The sequence below is a fragment of the Fundulus heteroclitus genome, unplaced genomic scaffold, assembly GCF_011125445.2.
Source record: "Fundulus heteroclitus isolate FHET01 unplaced genomic scaffold, MU-UCD_Fhet_4.1 scaffold_78, whole genome shotgun sequence".
In the NCBI taxonomy this organism is placed as follows: Eukaryota; Metazoa; Chordata; class Actinopteri; order Cyprinodontiformes; family Fundulidae; genus Fundulus; species Fundulus heteroclitus.
This window is the reverse complement of record NW_023397230.1, coordinates 332,222-351,770: the sequence shown is the minus strand read 5'-3', so window position 1 is coordinate 351,770 and position 19,549 is coordinate 332,222. Positions and strand designations below refer to the sequence as shown.

The following is a 19,549-nucleotide window of genomic DNA, read 5'->3' as shown; positions in this document are numbered from 1 at the left end:
TACAGAGCAAAATCAATCAACTGACTCTTCATTGATCACGTCCGTTTATGTGTAAAGCTCTGATACAATATGGCCAAGATTAGCTGGCCTCCATTCAGCGTCTGGTGGTCACCTATGCTATTAATAGAAATGTGGGAATCTGGAGCACCGCAGTGCTATTTTCTGCATGACGGCTTCGGATTTTGATGACTAATTTCCTCTGTTTTTGTGATTTGCAATGTTGGCCCTTGTCAATCCCCTCCCAAAAATAAAAAAAAAGATCTTGTGTTTTTTTTGTCTAATAGTGATGCTCCTTACGGTGCCTGGGACGGAAAATTCAGAGTCAGATGCAGACAAGGATGCTCAGAAACAGCTGTGGGATGAAAAGAAGGTACCAGTGGGACAGTTAGGAGCTGCAAAGTGTACTCATGTGGTGGATTAATCATGGCTCATAGGTGTTTTTTATTGTGTTTTTTTTGCATTAGGATGATGCATCCCAGCCTAATACATGTGATGTCCCAGGGATCAAGTGAGTGTTGTCATTTTAAGTCAAAAGCCAGTAAAAAGAATCTGTCAGTCACGGCAACGAACAGGTTGCAATATAAGATGAATTTGTGCAGAAAAATAAATAATTTAGCTTAATTAATTAGCAAACCTTTTTTGGGCTTTCTTGTGCATCATCTTTAAAAGGAGATGTCCTTCCTTCTGGGACGACAGGCAGAGCAATTTGATGCAACATGCAGCATACGGTCCTTTTGCCACCGGTTTACACGTTAATGGCTTTGAGTTATTTTGAGGTGACAGCAAATTTACGCTGTTGTACAAGCTGCACACCGGCTACTTTGTATTGTATCAAAGTGTTATATCTTTAGTTTTGGCCCATGATATATTAAAATATTTACAAAATGCAAAAAGATACTGTACCAGGAGAATACGATTAGTAATATTTGGAGGATTTTGTTTTCATTTTGCTGATCTTGGATACTTGTATATAATTTCTAAATGTCAGAGCAGTAACATAGTTAATGTCCGCATCAGCAGTTAAAATATTAAAGCAAGTTATCTGAAGAAATGTTGAATTCTTCCGTTTCCTGTGCTTTTTTGTGTGTGTGTTTCGTATCACCAACGGTTTGCTTTTTCTGTGTTTTAAAGTATATTTCCATCACCGGACCAGGAGTTAAGCCCATCTGTGGTCCCAGCTGCACACAACACTGGGGGTTCCCTGCCGGATCTGACTAACATCCAGTTCCCCCCTCCGCTGTCCACCCCACTGGACCCCGAGGACACCGTGTCCTTCCCCTCCGTCAGCTCAGCCAACAGCACGGGCAGCCTGACCACCAACCTGACCCACCTGGGCATCAGCGCTGCCAGTCACGGTGAGAGCACGTTTTTAAGGTACCAGAGGTGTGGGGATGGAGGAAGAAGACCAAAGCAAAAGAAAAACACATGTTTTTTTTTTTTCACTCCGTTATGAAAGCAATACCTTGAACTATGTTTACAACTTTGTCGATTCTCTTTATCAGAATGATTCAAAAAAATGTTTTAATGGGCAAGTTTTGTTTCCAACAGAAGATAATATGCCTTTAACCTGAGTTTCGATCATCGCATGTAATTCTGGTAACAGACCGCCGCTGTATGCATTTATTACTTTCCTTTGGCTAAAAAAAATCCAACTTCTGTTAGTAGCGGTCTACTGTTTGCATCAGTGGGCTGTCGGACGCCTCTCATTGCTTCCTAAAGTCCTATCCTCTCAGTGCTGATGAGCATTTTGGCCAGACAGCAGTAGTTACTCACAACCTCTCGTAGCTTAATCTGAGTCACGGTGTGTCCTCGGCTGCTGCGAGCTCACCAGCCGGCTGTTTATTTCCAGCCAATTTCTCCTTTATAATTTGTTTCCCACATGTTCTTGTATTTACTATCCGCTTTGCTTTGCAAGACAACGACATCTACAGGGGACCTTGCTGGCTTTTGACACATTACATAGGTGAATAAATAATGCCCTCTAGAGAGTGTATGTTATCGGCCACTGTTGCAAATGTCTGCTTGTGACAAAAGTTGAGCTTCAAAGAGGAAACTGCTGGTCAGTGAGAGGATTTGGTCATCTGGAAGACTCTTAAAATGGTATACAGCCATTTTCATGACGTATTCTTAGTATAACACATCGGTGCGTTCATAATTGACACATGCTACATAATAAACCCCTGACAACACAAGTCAGCATGCCAAGCTGCTGCTTGTTCTCGCACACTCGCATGTTTTGATGGGTCAGGAATTTTGAAAAAGGAATTCCCTTTGCATACATGTGGCTTAGTTTTGCGACCATATGCCCGGCATACCTGCATGTTTAGATCTATTGCCTTGGATCCGTGGGGCATTCCTCAAATTACGTCAAATTACCAAATTCAGAACAGGCAGTGCGTCTGCGTCGCGGCCATCTTGTGGTCAGACCAGCTGTGTAGAGTGGTGAAGCAGACAGCTCTGTCCCAAGTGTTGCATCAGCAAATATAATGGTAACAACGAAACTGTCAGGTAGAGTGACTCTCGATCTGGCCATGGTGACCATATGAAAGGAGTTTTTTTCATTCCCCATCCTAAACCCCTAAAGAATTACAAGAAATTCAATTCAAATGAATATTTATATAGCGCCAATTCATGAAACCTGTCATCTCAAGGCACTTTACAAAGTCAGATTATACAGATTGGTCAAAACATTTTCCTCTCTAAGGAAACCCAGTAGATTGCATCAAGTCTTGACAAGCAGCATTCACTCCTCCTGAAGAAACGTAGAGCCACAGGGAGAGTCGTCTGCATTGTCTATGGTTTTGCAGCAATCCCTCATACTGAGCATGCATGAAGCGACAGTGGAGAGGAAAACTCCCCTTTAACGGGAAGGAAAACCTCCAGCAGAACCGGGACCAGGCTCAGTGTAAACGGTCATCTGCCTCGACCGACTGGGGGTTACAGAAGACAGAGCAGAGACACAACAAGACAGACAAAAACCACAGAAACACACATTTACCCAGGAATCCTTTCTACGTTATATGGAAATAGCGGGAGATCTGTCTTCCCTGGATGATGTCACAGTTAACAGAACGCCAGACCAGGTGTACCTATGTGTTCTGGAGACAGACAAGTACTTTGGCATGTAAATGTTAAAGTAAAACTGATCCACCTTCTCTCTGGTGGCCGTGGTTATCTTTGGATGAACATAGATCCTCTGAACCAGCATGTCTTTCTGGGCACAAATCACCAGGTCACACCACTGAAGGCCAGTTGTAAGTAGTTGACCCCGTACCTGCCAATAGTAGGATGTGTTTTTCACGCAGAGACAGAGTGCCATGCTGCATTTTAAGATATATGCAGTCCACATAATACTTATGACACTTTATCTCAACCAGTCCAATTACTGGCGGTGCAGATGGATCTTAAATTAAGCCGTCAGCTGAGGTACCAAGCCGGCCGCCCCTGTTTGCGCGTGACTCTAAATGGGCACGCGTTGGTACAAAATTACTAGTGATAATTCTTCAAGTTCACCAATATGTCATGAATGAAAAAAAATAACATTTCCAGGGTTTTCTTTTGTTTTTAACTGAGTAACGTTAACAGGTTGTGTGTATGTCCACATGCATCCTGCTCTAAAATACTCCATGTTTTATTGACGCGAACGTTTACATGTCCTGCGTCCAACTCTACGATCAGTATTAGGAAAGATGACTTTGGAACTGACTGGAAATTGGCCACAAGTCTGCTGAATTTTGGAACCTGAAAAAGAAACATGAGCTCAGAGAAAGGTTTGGGCAACGATTTGGATCATGCATAAAGGCGGCCATTCCCTGTAGCTTTTGATGCATTTCTAATTGCCCAGATTTGCGCAGCATTTTAATATTTTTTTTCTTATCCAAAATGTGCAGCATATTTTTTTTTGTATTTAGCATTTCTTGTGGAAAAGGGCCTTCATGTGTTGTTTAACAGTGGAACATGTGGCGTGGCAGAGGTTTGAACCATGGATCTTCAACAGGAATATCCTGCCAATGTTTCAGCATTGCCAGATGTTGTAAACAAGTTACATAGAGTTGATGTTGTTACCTCATAAAAAAGAAGAAACAATAAGAAAATATATCCTTTTTAAATAGTAAGATTGTAAAGAAGGAAAATTGCCACTTGTTTCTGATTTCTTACTAATTCATTCTTAGTAATTTGGCTTCATTCTGAAAGAACTGTGTCTCTGACTGCTGTGTTGCCAGGGATCACCACGCCCTCTCAGCCTTCTATGACCGTATCGGCCCAGCGCAGGCAGCCACCCGTGGTGCCACTAACTCTCACATCGGACCTCCACCTCCAACAGTCCCCTCAACATTTCTCACCCACGCTGTCTTCGCCCATTAACATTACACAGGTAAATATCTGGTTCAGGGTTTCAATCGTGTTTATTTTTCACCAGAGTGACACCGTTCGAGGTAATGAGTATGTGGGTGTTTTGTCTCTAGGCTTTGCAAACAGAGACGTTAACTCTGGAACAGCAGCTTTCCCAGTACCCCCTGTTCAACCAGCTGACGCCTCAGGCCCAACTTCAGCTACTCAACGACCTCCAGCAGCAGCCGATGCTGCCACAGGGCATCCAGCTCATCGCTTTGCCAACTCCGACCTCATCTGGGACAACCAGCGCAAGCAGCCCCTCCCCGGACAGCCAAACCACTGCCAGCATGAGTATCAGCTCGGTAAGAAATGCACAATTCAATCAGGAACTTTTTCCATTATCACACCTTTTTCTTTGTTTAGCTAACTTTTTGCTTTTACTTTTTACTACTTTCAAGTCAATATTTAAAGTCTCTTACAACATATGACACATGAGATTTTTGTATTTCTTGCTGCTGTTGTGTGTGTGTAGACTAAATGACCTCCTGGAGGGTGACGATAAAGTTCCTTGTTTGTTTCTCTACAGTCATAGCCAAAGGTCTTGGCAGGGGCACAAATGTTTTGTGGCTTCAGTGTTTTTGCATTTCATGTTTAGATCTTTTATGGTCGACTGAAAAGCAATTACCAACATTTAAGTCCTAAAAAGCCAATCAGCAGATTCATGAAATTTATGCAGAGTCAGTGTTTTGTTGCCTTTTCATAACTTCTCCAATTTATTCTTGACATCCTGGATATCCACTTCACTGCTATATCCTGACTCATTTTCATATTATTAGTGCTAGGAGTTATTCACGGTTTGTTGGCTCCTGCTAATTCACATACTTTTAAAGGATTGACCACAGTTCAAAGCCCCATTGCCTTGGGGAATAGCTCTATATCAACGAGAGGCCTGTTCCATAAAAGCCGACTTTGAAAATTCAGGATAAGTGCTTTCCGTTTCACAAAGCCCGATCCAGGCTCAGGTGATGCGACTATGTCGAGCCAGGTGTAAGTAATCCAGCTAAATGTGCGTCCCCGGCTGTCTTCAAAAGACCCTAAGGACGATCATAGATTCACTGATGCGACAATGGTTGAGTTGCCAATCTTCAAACCAAACTATCAGCATCTTTTGATGGAGACTGATGAGGGACTGAAGCCCATCAGACTCAGGAAAGGAAACATCGCTGCTATTATAAAGGAAAACACGTTTGTTTGGAGCTGCTTCTATGGCAAAAAAAAAGTTAAACCATTTTCTCTCATCTATCAGATTCTGACTCTAGAGGGCGCTGTTTCACTGACTCTTCCATAACTCCTGAAGCAGGAGAGCAGCATAGAGGGAGGAAACCTTTTCAGCACAATCCCTCATATCAGATTTAAATAGTGGCAAGAATACTTAATACAAATATTATTTGTGTTTAAAACACTAAAGCGTAGCCTCTAAAACAAATTTAAAGAACTTAATCTCAGATACCTATTCATGATAAACATAAATCAAACAACATAATATTCTTACCATCAACAGTTGTTAAGTGACTGGTCCTTATGGTATGTATGTTTTTTTTCCTTTTGGGGCTGCAAAATTGCGTATTTTGTGCACTTGAGGGGAAATATGTTTTTTTTTCTGGAGGACTCAGCAAACAGCGCCCCCTAGAGTTGCAGAATTTCATCAGAGAAGCCATTTAATCAGAGAAGGTACCTTTTCGGCGGTCTTTTACTGTCCACCATCAAATCTTCTGCAGAACTTCACTCTTCCCTTGATATCTTAGACAGAAGTAACTTCTTAGCTGCCCCTCTTTTATGCATGCAAATACGCGCTCACCCACCTGCTGCCGATTTGAACAAGCTCTGCACTGGTGGCCACTGGATTCTGTAGACGGCTTGCTTAACAGAAACCGTCCCAGCTCACAGGAAAGCTTTCTTCACTATTGAACGTGTTGCCTTGGAGTTCCTGTTGGTGCATGTTTGATAAAGAAGTTTGATTAAAGAAGTTCATGGCTGTGAGATTCTCGTCAGAAGTAACCGCTCCTACACAAGAAAACAATGATTTCAGTCACATCTGTCTGGTTGATCTTTTTGTGCCAGCGCAAACATGCAGTAAACATGAGATTTCGCTGCAAAGCATTCGTCAAATCACTTCTCACAATACGAATAACGCCACAATGAACTCGAGTTGCAACATTTGCAGATATAGCCTATATGTCGCTGCCAAACTTTGGGCCCTGACTGTATATACGCTTTGATCTCATGGCTAAAGATTTGTGTGTTTGAGTCAGACATGAAGAGTAGTGCAAGCTAACCCTCTTCCCTCCAACAGTATCGCAATCAGACTGGCTCACCAGCCACTCAGTCTCCAACCTCCCCAGTCTCCAATCAAGGCTTCTCCCCTGGAGGCTCGCCTCAAGTAAGGGCCCACCCTCCGAGCTAGCTGCTGTCTGGGGAAGGGCTTTGCTTCTGGGGGGAAAGCTAACTGTTCATAGCAGGCTGCTTCTCATTCTGTGTTCGCACCACTCATGGTGTCAGCAGCTGCATAACTCATTTCCTCATCACCACTGTCACAGTTCTCTGTGTGCATGACAACATGTCGGTTTTCTTGCTGCGCACCACATGTTTGACATCGGGTACTCCCACTGTGCTAAAAATGATTACAATGTGGATTTTAGGACTTGGTTAATTAAGCATTGCGCAGAGAAGATATTTAGTACTTTGCATTCTTCTTTTGTGCATAATTACACGTTTTTGCTTTTTTTTTTAACACTCCAGTTCTAAGTACAAAATACAATATTTGTCTTTTAATCATACCCATGATTCTTGCACAGGAATGACAATATGTTTACAACTTGCATCAGAGCAGCATTTATAGTGCTACTGCAATACAAGTATTTTACGTAGCTGACTCATGTTTCAGTCCAGATCTAAAATACTCACATTCAGGGCATTCATGGGCTGATCCCTCTGGTGCATCATTAGCTAAGAGCAGGGACTCTACCACCTAGGAGAGCCACTCCCAAATTACATGTAATGTAATGGGGCTCTTGTTTTGTGAGATTTATCAAGGGAACCTCCAACTCCTATTATTCTTGGTGCTTTTCTGCCTTTCTCTGTCATGCTGGCTTTTACCTCCTCCTCTCCGGTTTCTGCTGGTGATTGTTTTCTCCCTAAAACGCAGCAGTTTGTCGTCTTTGTGTGTATTTCACAGCTATAGTGACAGCACCAAAGTTTCTCTTTAGTGAACAGAATAGTGACTCTTCAGCAACGGCGCCGATACATTCACCCTCTCATAGCCCTGTATCAGGAATCACTCGCTTATATTTACTGCTCTGTTGGAAAGCTGTGTGATGTGTTGTCTTGCTTGGTTTTCTGTGTGACTCCATCACTGAAATCTTATAAATCGGGTGATTTTTGTTTGTGCTTATTAGAAGCACCCGCTGGATGTTGGATTTTTGATCCAACATTTCCTTTTCCCCTCCCACAGCACATTCCTGTGGTGGGTAGTATATTCGGTGACTCCTTCTATGATCAGCAGCTGGCATCGAGGCAGACCAATGCGCTCTCTCACCAGGTAAGTAAAACTACCTTTAGCGGAGGATAGGGCTGAGCAATTAATCGCATTTTCAATATAATCGTGATTTAAAATAACGCAATTTCCAAATTGCAGAGGTCTGCAATTTTTGGCTATGTAACAATTAGGGAATTAGAAACGTCCTGTAGGCGTCAGTAAAATGTTTAAAGTGGGTTTGCCTCCACATGGAAGGGAACACAGTTGCAGTAGTGAGATAATCTAATTTTATTACTTGTTTTAGAGTTTGTATAATCATACAAAGCATTAAGTACTGGTCAATCAGTTTAATACATAGACTTGCTTGTTGGTTGGACTTTGCACTTTATCTTCAACAAGGATTGATGTCCAATTAAATTAAAAGCTGTTCTCTTGAATAATATTCTGATCAATAGAAACATTAAAAGTTCATATTTAAAATAGTCTTTGTTTACAAACATCTTTATTTAGAGGCCATTTTTGTTGCTTGTGGTTAATATGGAGAAAAGTCAAAATTGCAATTATGATTGAAATATATTGTAGGCAGAACGCAATCATTACTGCTCCGAGTTTAGATGCTGTGGGTCTTTTACCAACTAATCCACATGGCGAGGAAACAAATTGATTTGTTGTTTGTATATGTTTTGAAACACATGATAAATTAAACTGGAAAAAAAAATCGCATTAAATTACAATATTAAGAAAAAAAATCGCAATTAGATTATTTTACAAAATCGTTCAGCCCTAGCCCTCTCCTCGTGTCCGACTCTCCTCTGCCTCACAAAATCTGTGCTTTTCAGCTCGAGCAGTTCAACATGATCGAGAGTCCCATCAGCTCGGCCAGCCTTTTCAGCCAATGCTCCACCCTCAACTACACACAGGCGGCCATGATGGGCCTCACCGGGAGCAGCCTACAGGACTCGCAGCAGCTCAACTACAGTAGCCATGGCAACATCCCCAACATCATCTTAACAGGTAGCAGCACAACACCCACAATTGTCTCTCGCTCGTCCAAATCCGGGTAAGCAGAGGTAATGGAGCCAGGAAACCCCAGACTCTTAGCAGCTCGTCCTGGGGCATTCGGAGGTGTTTCCAGGCCACAAGAGACGAATGCAGTTGAAACCAGATATTTGCTTAAGACTGTAAACGCATAACCTTCACATCCCCACTGCCTAATATCAAATACAACTAAACTTTGGATGTTTGGGGTGAGTCAGGATTATCAAAACTATTTCTATTTGCTACATGCCAGAATGATGAGAATTTTTTTTTTTTAAGCTTTCTCCAAATATAGAAGCATGCAGACATGTCCTTAGAAATTGGATCAATCGCTCTTGTTATCCGTCTACAGGCTTCTCGCTACATTTTGCTGGAATATGTGCCCGATTCCTCTTGACAGATTTGCTGTAACAGAATCAGGTTTTGAAAACCATCTTGCTCAAATCTGCTTTTTCAGCTCTGACCTAACGTTTTCCATGAGATTGAGACCATGGCTTTCTGAAGGCCTCTCCAAAACAGTGGCTTTGTTTGCCTTAAAGGTAGAATCTGCGATTTTTCCGGAAGTTTCCCCAACTCCCTTTTTGAATAACCACGCATGCTCAAGAACATCTTACCTGCTCTTCCACTTCTCAGGGGGATCACGTCTTAACAATGTCCCAAATCCACTCTGGTCTTATTTCTTTCTACTGAGACCTTCCTCTTCTTATGAACTTGTACGCAGTTTGCCTTTTGTAACTCTCAGCCATGTTCAAAGTATATGGCGAGAGCAGTGGAGCCAAAATGAATGGCTAACCGCTAAGCTAAGCTAACCGGTTACATAAACACTAGATGTGCGTATGCGCAGCAGCAAGTGGACTAACAAGGAACTAACACACACATTGGCGTAACATGATCACGTCAGAATGATTGGCATGTGGGACAACCAATAGAAAAGGTGATAGCCCAGGAACTTGAGGGACGGAGGGGGGTGAGATCAGGACGAGACATCAAGGCATCTGATTGGTTCCCTCCATTCGGACCGAATGGAAAGATATTTATTAAAATTGTTTTTTTACAGGCCTGCAGCTCTCACAGAGGTCTTAATTTTTTAACCTCCTTTTTCTGAATACATAAAGTATTGACTACTGTCAGGATGGAAGGACCATTTCAAGCAGTATAACAAAAAGTGTTTCTGAACAGAATTACCAACTATGGCTCTAAGCAAATTTAGCGCTTTAAGTTTAAGTCTTAATACTGTTCTTTCCTAAGATGCCATCTATCACTTTGAAGTGTACTATACTCACCTGAAGCCACCTCTGCACCGTCCAGCTGTTATCAGGCTTCCCAGTTTGTGATTATGGTGAAACACTTCAGTTATTATTATCTAGCTTCCTGGTATCTAGCCCGATTTCTTTTTTACCTTTCTGAGGTGACATTAGGAAGCATTTGGTTTGATGTGTTGCCTTAGAATACATTCATGAGTGTGGCTCGGTGTAACTCGCATGTTGTGGTTTAAAAAACCTGCAACGCCGCAACATCTTGATGTTCCCAAATTGCTTGAAGGTATAGTGATTTTTATTGAAACATAAGAAGCTTAAATCTGATTTTAATACCTGGTTTCAACTGTATGTGAAAATTTCTTCCTCCATCAAGTCAAAAATGAAATAAAATCAAGACTTTATTTACATATTTACAAATAAAAGAAGCCTGAACACTCAAAATGAAAAACATGAGTTTGAACTGGAAATGAGCAGAGATTTGCCTCGGTTTAGCTGTGAGTACAACTCCATCCAGAATCTAAACAATAACCCGCGGTGGATCTAAATGGCCAGTTGATGTTAAAGCCGTCTGTTTCTCAGCTGTCGCCCTCTCTCAGTCACAGGCGAGTCCCCGCCCAGCCTCTCCAAAGAGCTGACCAACTCTCTGGCGGGCGTCGGCGACGTCAGCTTCGACGCCGACTCCCAGTTTCCCCTGGACGAACTGAAGATAGATCCACTCACCCTGGACGGACTGCACATGCTCAACGACCCCGACATGGTGCTCGCCGACCCCGCCACAGAAGACACGTTCAGGATGGACAGGCTGTAGCGCGACCGTTGTTCGGGAGCAAAGAGGGGAAAAGACAAAACACTAACGTGAGTGAAGAGAAACAAAGGGCAGGATGAACCCTCTCCCTCGTTGCATGGCCGTCCAGCCGGATGACTCTTTGTAAGAAGCGCCATACAAAAAAAAAAAAACACACACACACAACGGGGAAAAAGTCGTCCATTGGCTTGCAACTGGAATGGCCTCGCTGTTGTTTTTGAATAAGATTGGTCGCTCGGCGCTTTTGCTAGCCTCTTGTTTACAGTGCTTCATTACATGCCACATACATTTAAAAAAAATGCACATCACAGAGGTTTTCTTTTCATATCCACATTTGTTTTAGTCATATTTGCTTGTAGCTGGAAGCTGCTAGGTAAAAAAAAAAAAATGTTTTTTTTGCTACGTCTAAAAGAGGAGGAAAAGAAACGACATAGCCGGTTTCCTCACTACCCCCTCAAAGAAACACGTTAGCCTACCATAGCATGATGACTTTCTTCTTAACACTCAAAGCTTTATTTTTTGACAACCAAATGTTATTTTCATCTTGTATGATATGTTTTTTTTATGCTTTGTTTATTTATGTTTTATTTATTTATTTATTTATCGGTCAAAGGTTTGATATTTCATAACGTAAATATGATGCCAAAATGTCTGTAGGCAGAGTGTAAAATTCCACTAATGTAATTAATTACAAACGTCCGTGTTTTTGTTTGTTTTTAAGCTTCTGCTTGGTTAATGAAGGAGTGCAAAACCTCCCCATAGTTGCTCTTTCGGTGTTAGGTGTGCCATTATCTAACGTTGATGTGCTGCAGTCCAACAAGCAAATCCAGAAATCAGTTCTTAGCGTCACTTCAGGGCGTCTTTACCGGGATCACCACTCTCTGACAGTCATCGGGAGATTCAATTGAACCAAAACACGAGAAAAGTGCATCGAAATTCCTTCTCAGCAAGAAAAAAAAAAAAAAAAAGCCAACGGATACATTATATTAGCAAAAGTATTCTCTTGGCCATCTAAATCGCTGAATTCGAGTCTTTCCAGTCACCTCCATGACCGCAGGAGCATGAAGTCCGGGACGTAGGCATGCAGACCGCTTCTATGTGGCGGAGTGATGAGATGCTACCTGTGCAATACGTCTAGTTGGGATATTTCTAGTGGAATTATAAAATTATATGGAAGCAATTCAGTCAGAATTGGGAAAACACACAAGAAGCACAGTGTGCTCAGGTCAGCTAACTTTGAAAACAAGGTTAAAGGTTTCTATGGCTGAACAGCTGCATCCAATCATTACATCCTTAACTGCGACGTAAAGCAGCGGATGCAGTGGTGTAAAGCATGCCCCGACTGGACTCTAGAGCTGTGGAGACGGTTTTTATGTTCGAGTGACAAACCATAACCGCTGGACAATACAGTGGAACAGTCTGGGGTGCGCTAGTTTCCAGGAGAGCGACGCTAGCTTGTCTGTGTCGTGTCGGGTGTGAAGTTTAGTGAAAGTCGAGTTTAGTTGTATAGCACATTTCAGCAACAAGGCGGTTCACAGATCTTTACATCACGAACACCTAAAAACAAGATAAACGCATCGAAACGGTCACTGGAAGGAACTCGCTTTCGCTTTAGACAAGTTAACGCTCCCAGTTATGAGGGGAAAGTTGTGAGCTCAGTACAAAGAAAAAAAAAAAAGAAATGGAGTAGCAAGAAGAACATGGCTGGCCTGCACATGTTCCTCACCTCAACCGTTAGGACGAATGTGGCGGCGTTGAGCCGAGTCTTGTCGTCCCAATAGTGTCTAGCTCCACAAACTGGCTTCTGGGGGTGTGGTCAAATATTCGTACGAACCCAGAACAGAGGAAGCTGCTGTAGCTGCAGCGGCCGACGTGCTAAACCTGCGAACCAACAATGGGATGTCACTCAAGGGAATACTTATGGCAATATAGTGTAGAATTGCGTATATTTAAGCTGAGGAGCTACCATTTGCTTTTAAACCAGAGAACATTCAAATCTGAATATCTTTTCAGTCACTGTGAAATCACCTGATTTTGCCTTACAGTAACACTCTACTGTTCTACTTCAGTGTTTAATGTGACAGCTTATTTTCCTAACTGAATATATGACCTTTTTCTTGTATTTGAGACGAACTTTGGTCGGTGATCTTTGTGGTTATGTAAAGTTTAACAAATCGATGTACTGTATTTTGTAGCTGTACACTTTATAACCAAATTGTCCTGTTTTTTTTTTGTTTTTGTTTTTTTTTAAGTGGGGCAAAAACAAAACAGGGAAACACAAAATGGCCAAGAAGCGATTTTTAAAGGGTGCAATTATGGGGAGGCTTTTTGCTCCTTTTTACAGGGGGTCTGAACGCAGCTGAAAGTTAAATGCAGAGAGATGATTCACGAGTCAAAGTGAAATGTCGTTTTAAGATGCAATCTTAGATTTTATGAGGTTTTATGAACTTTTATCGTAGAATGTTTATATCCTCCGCTTAGATGAGGTGCATAAAAGCTAGCTAGAGATCTCCTTGAGAAAGACTCTTAAGTGTAATTCTGTAAAATGTGCAATGTTTCAAAAACCCTTAAATCTGCCTTGCTCATTCAGTCTCAGAAGCCCTGAGAAATGGCTTAAAAAAAAAAACAAAAAAAAAAAACCTTCGAAAATCTTTCAAGCCAAAACTGTTCACATTGTCATCTACAATGAGTTCGGATCTTTGTTGCCAAAACGTTTCCCGGTCGCACGGCTGGCGTTGACAGTACCCTCACATCCAGTGCCAACTGATCCGCCTCAGCCTTTTTGTCAGAGTTTCCCTAAAAAAGGCTTCTGTAGATTCTTTGGGATAATTATTGGCAAACTGTAAATGTTTGGGTGCAAATGTATTGATTTTTTTTTTTTTTTTTTTTTTTTTACTGACTGTCCAAACACACCTGAGATGGGTATTACACGTGGTACAGCTGGATGGGTTGTAACGTTTTGAAGCGTTCATTGTGTCCTGTAAAAAGCTCCATCAGCGGTTTTGTTTGCCTTTAACACACCCCGACTCCTATGCAAACGAGATGACAAGAAAAAAACAAAACTGGAACTTAAAGGAAAAATCCAACTTTTTCCACACAGTATGCTCAGCTGGATTTGGTCTTCTGGACCCTGACAAAGGACGCGTTTTTACTGACCATAGATGCACGTACCTCCTGTTAAAGCTTTGAAAGGCGTGTGGTCATCATGGGCGGCCTTTCTCTGAGATGTTTATTTGGTCAAATCTCAGACAAATATGTAATGGGCGTACCTTTAAAAAAAAAAAATTGAAAATAAAAAGTGAATTTAGACGTGCGAGCATGGGACAGGAGAGTGTTTGGTGGCGGTATGACAATCAAAGACCAAAATTGCATTTTGAAATGTTGATAAAAGGAAAAGGTCTCCACACTGAAGCATAAATCCAGCTTTAAATCGATGCTTGAGGTTGCCTTCATTTTCTTAATGCTTATTGCATTGCTGCAAATCCTTTCTTCTTATGGACTTTAGGGCTGCTCGCTTATGAAAAACAAAAAAAACATGAATATATATGATTTGAGTTTGACAACACTGCATTTGTTGCACAAGCTATTGTTTTGATTGCCCTTTTTTTTTGTCATAGTTTTCTGAATTTAGTGTTTTAGATCATAGCCAATCTTTTGTCACTCAAAACTTGTCTAATCAAATAGTTGACATAAAAATATCCCGTATTTCAGCAATGTCATTAAATTATAGTGGAAAAACACAGCTAAACAGTGAGCTGCAGCGACCGATACAGTCTCTGTCACGTTCTTTGATTGTAAAAATCGGGACAGAGGTTGGAAAGCCTTGTAGCTCCGCGATATTCCTTTTACAGGGGATTCCTCCCTCTCAGTTTTATGAAGTCAGGGAAAGGGGAATGTGTCAAAGTAATTTGAATAATCGTTTTCATCATTTTTCTGGTTTCTGTGATCTTTCCGAGCCAAAATTGAAATAATTTGATGAATTCGACATCCCCTTTGGACAGACAGCTGATAACTAGGTTTAGCAACCAGTGGTTGTTTAAGATTCGACCCGATCTACAAAAATACAAATATACTTACCTGAAACTGACTCCATAAATAATGTTGGATTTTTTCTTTAAGCAATAAAAAAAAAATATGTGCAGATGTTCTGTTTCCAAAGGTTTGCGTGCATAAGAAGACTTTACTGTTGTGATGCCAGTGATTGGTGACACGTTTTTGTCCTCCCCCCCCTCACCCCGTCCCTCATCCTGCTGAAGTCATTCAAACGGACTTTGTACATAAAGCTGCAACAAAATGCATGCCTAAAGCGACAGTCCAGACCTCTGAACGAAGGCCTTCTATAGCTCTGCAGGTTTAATTTGTGTAACTTTATGCTGACACGGTCTAAAGGGATGCATGTTATGGGTTTCTTCCTGTGCTGCAGTGAACTCCTGTAAAGTGACTCTATTACCTCCATTTCTGGACAATGCTACTTCATGAATGATAAAAGAATGTAACTCCTGTGGCGGTGTTGTGGATTTAGCCCAATGAGCTGACGTTTGGGTCCTTCACACCAGGTCAAGCCCCCCCTCCCCCCCCTCCCCTTCCCCACATGACGAAACTGACTGTTGCTTGTGCCGCTCTCTCTCTCTCTTCATGCCGTATCATCTCTCTGCATACGTCGATTGTGAAAGCCCCTTTCTCAGTCAAATCAGAGGTCCTACCCTGTAAATGCTCCAGATCGGCACGCGCGCTCTGATTGTTCGAATTTGTGGACCTCTGAAGCATCTACATTATGCAGCCAGCAGCATGACATGATATGTGACACGTTAGGCAGATCCGTATCCCACGCTATGTACTGCCTGTTCATATTGCAACGCTAACGTGCCGCTTGTTTTTGAGACGTTCGGTTCTTTTCTGATGTTGCCTACCATGTTTGGTTCTGGGCTGGATACAGTGAACTGTTTCTGTTATTGTGCAATGTTTTAGTCCACTGGTTGCTTCGCACTTTAACTGTGACTCCCTGAGACGTTTGAGCTGGGACTGTTCGGCCCGATGTGAATGCTGACTGTTTCACAGCAGAGATATTTTAATGTAAAACAAAAGATGGATGCTCTATTTTCCTTTTGGGAACTTTGGCTTGTCTTGTGTTTTTGTTTCTGTTTTAAAACCTGTTAAACTTGTAGAAGATGCAAAATCAGAAAGGGCTTATTCTGGTGCCGTTTACACTCCAATGTTGGAACTGAACGAAGGGCATCGCTTTTATGCTCCCACTCTTCTATGTTCCCCAGTTTTATAAAAAGGAGCCCGATGAAGAATGTGCGGTGAGGAACACGCTGTAGATTCAAATTGTCCACCTTTGCATTCTCTGTTGAAGGAGATTTTAGATCGCATCCATATATTAGTCCAAAAAAAAAGGTTTAAAGAATAAAAACATATGGACTGAAGCTGAAGATGTTTCGCTTCCCATCCAGGAAGCTTTCTCAATTGTAAATATCTGGAGTTCCAAGCTTTATAGACCTGCAGGCGAGGCCTTGTTAAAGCTCAGATTCGCATGTAGAACAACCTGGACCTGATCGCCCCTCACAATGGAGAGTGGTTAGGCTCCTCGTTTACCTAGCTCACAGGAGGAATGTTGTGGTCACGTGCATTGGGATGAAACTTAGCAGGAATCAAAGTTGAAACCTGTGTTGTCCTCCTCTGTTTAAAATTAAATGGCTTCCATCACCCCTCTCTCAAACCTTCTCTGTTTTCTCTGTCCAAAATGTTCACAGTCTCTGTCACATTTTGGACAGTGTCGTTTATCCTTAAGGTGCAGGTGGACAGCAGAGTCTTGTCCTGAGGAGGTAGCTCTCCTGTGTTGAGCCATGCGTCTGTGGAGAGGTTGTTTGGTTTCTCCAATATAAAGATCAGAACATTCCTCGCTGCACTGACCTGCATACACCACTCCACTCATCTTAGGTTTGGGGGTTTTGTCCTTAGGATGGACCAGCCTCTGTCTGAGGGTCCTGTTGGGTTTGAAATGTACTGGGATCTTGTGTTTAGAGAAAATCCTCCTCAGTTTTTTTTAGACTCCAGCAACATATGGGATGGAAATGTTTCTGCACTTGTTCTTCTCCACGTTCTTTTCTGCGATGTGTCTTTTGGATTTCTTTGCTGATTTGACAAAAGCCCCATTAGGGAATCTGTGGGTTTAGATGGCATCTTTGACGTGTTTCTGTTCCTTGTTCTTCCCTTCTGTCCTAGTGGGGACATGTTCAGCTCAGTGGTGTAAGGTTCTGATGACAGAAAGTTTGTTTCCCAGTGGATGAAAATAAGATATTGACCTGTGTGAGTAGGTTTCCTGTAGACCTCAGTGTTGAGGCTTCCATCTCATTGGATGCTCACTAAGCAGTTCAGAAAAGGTAGCTTCTTGTTGTTGGCATCCTCTCTGGTAAACCTGATGTTGTTGTCCACCGAGTTGGTGGGTCTGTTGAAAGCTTCTACTTCTTTTACCTCGATTTTGACCCACGTGTCGTCCACATATCTGAACCAGTGGCCTGGCGGTGTTCCTCTGAAAGAGTCCAAGGCTCTCTTTTCCATCTCTTCCATGTAAAGATTGGCCACAATCGGTGACACTGGAGATCCCATTGCACAACCATGCTTCTGTCTTAAAAGGTGATCATTGAACTTGAAGTTGTGGAAAGACAAAAGTTCAGTAGGGGACGGATCTGCTCCGGAGTGAAATTAGTCCTGTTGCTCAGGTTATCATCTTGATAAAGATCAGTTCCAGGTTGATCTACATCTCCAGACATTGGAATTGAGAAAGCTTCTTGGATGGGAAGCGAAATGTCTTCAGCTTCACAATAGAAGTCCAGTTGTTTTATTTTTTTTAAACCTTTTTTTTTGGATTGATTATGACCTGGATGACTGAGAATCCTCACCAACATATCCAAATATTAGGATTTTATCTGGCTTTTACAGGGTTCCTACCCAGTCTGGAGAAGAAAATGTAATGGAAAATATATCTATATTTACATTTACTATGGTTTAAAATGTCTAAAATCTGACCAACCATTCATCCTTGCTCATCTGTCAACTCTTACATCTGTGTCTGTAAGAGTCTAACCCCCTTTGTCATCCGTATCTTTGTGTGAACTTCTGCCACAATGAGCCTCCACCCATCAAGCTGAATATTTTGAAAAAGTGGAAAGTTCTGGCAACTGGAATATAATTCTAAATTATACTCCCCAATGTTAATATTATTCACTTTGATATTGACAAGATAAATTTGGGGCTATTTGTAGGAACCAGGATATTTACTGTAAGAGGGCAAACCTCGGGGGGATGGTGTCTACCCTGCATACAATCTGTGAAACAACCAGGCGTGCTAAAAGTTTGACGTTCGTTGACACCCAAGAAAAGTTTTCAGATTTTCCCCAGGCACGTCTGGACAATTTGTTCCAGGTTACTTCGAACATTTCTACAGTTTTCAGCTCAAACTGGGTGTATTTAAATCTCTCGTGGCGTCTGCGCCGGTGGTCTTTGACAAGAACATTGAGCTGAGGAACATGGGATAGTGGAAACATAGATGTGCTCTATGTGTACCGATGTTTTAATACAACAAAAAGAAAAAAAAAAAACAACCTAGTAGTAAGTTTGAGTTCCAGTTAAACTCAAAACGGCTTTTATTTGTAACTACGCAAACTGTTCTCAACTGTACTGTAAGCCGCTGCAACGGTTGCTCAGTTTGTTCCAAATCCGGACACATTCACCTTTTTTCTTTTGGTTTTGGTTTTGGATTGGTTTTCAGCTAATGCAACACCAGGACTTGATGTCAGATCTGGCAGCTCATTAACTTTATATTCAAGGGGTACAAAAAGTCTGTTCTGAGCGTAAAAAGCAAGGTTAGACTTGAAGTTGAAAGTTTATACCTAGATGGTTCTTTTTTTTTAACATTCACACATCTTTCAGGCACTATTCAGTCCATTTACCTTTTTTTTTTTTTTTTTTTTTTTTTTGGACTCCTGCTTGTTTTAAGTCTGAGTCACTAAGCAACTTGCATTACGCCTCAGCACAATAATCAGGTTGGGCTTGAAAAGCATTGGAGATGGAGTATTTATTTTTTTGGTCCCAAAAAGAGAAAATGTGTCCAAGATTTGCTGCTCGGTCAGAACATTGTGTCCCTTTAATAGTGGGGGTTACTTTTCAATGAAACCTATGACAGGCTCTAGAAATCCAGTTTTATGTTCCACTTTAAGCTTATTGTGAGAGTAGCATTATATCACTGTTGTCCTGTAAGTTGTAGTGAGACCTGTAGGTATTTATTTGTTGCCATGTGATTCTCTTTCATGTGACCATTTGTTTTTATAAAGCTGAAAGAAAACCCTTGATTAAATTGAATGTGAAGGACAGATTTCTCTCTGCACATGGTCTTGATTTTCAGACGATACAGATTTCGGGGGTTAAAAAAAAGATCCTGTATTATTTCTCAACATCAAAGCGTGTTGCTGTAGACATGCATGATGTTTCAGTTCTGTTGTAAAAGTGTTTTTGCTATTGTTTCTATTTTGTAACCTGTAAATGCAAATTTAAAAGATTATTTTGGATATGTGCATG

At 41.6% G+C, this 19,549-nt stretch overlaps 1 protein-coding gene across 3 annotated transcripts in view; it reads left to right on the top strand.

Annotated features, from left to right (window-relative positions):
• The window catches only part of LOC105939988 (CREB-regulated transcription coactivator 1), a 31,175-nt gene extending 14,807 nt beyond the window's left edge, over positions 1-16,368 (top strand). For 2 of the 3 annotated variants that reach the window (XM_036134245.1, XM_012882402.3), the window contains 9 exons: positions 285-370; positions 465-508; positions 1,132-1,355; positions 4,224-4,375; positions 4,467-4,697; positions 6,689-6,775; positions 7,847-7,933; positions 8,710-8,884; positions 10,764-16,368. In XM_036134245.1, the coding sequence (XP_035990138.1) occupies positions 285-370; positions 465-508; positions 1,132-1,355; positions 4,224-4,375; positions 4,467-4,697; positions 6,689-6,775; positions 7,847-7,933; positions 8,710-8,884; positions 10,764-10,975 (1,298 nt within the window). In that variant the 3' untranslated portion in view covers positions 10,976-16,368. The remainder of the gene's footprint in view (positions 1-284; positions 371-464; positions 509-1,131; positions 1,356-4,223; positions 4,376-4,466; positions 4,698-6,688; positions 6,776-7,846; positions 7,934-8,709; positions 8,885-10,763) is intronic. The other variant, XM_036134244.1, reaches the window with a different exon arrangement.
• Positions 16,369-19,549: the final 3,181 nt, after the last annotated feature.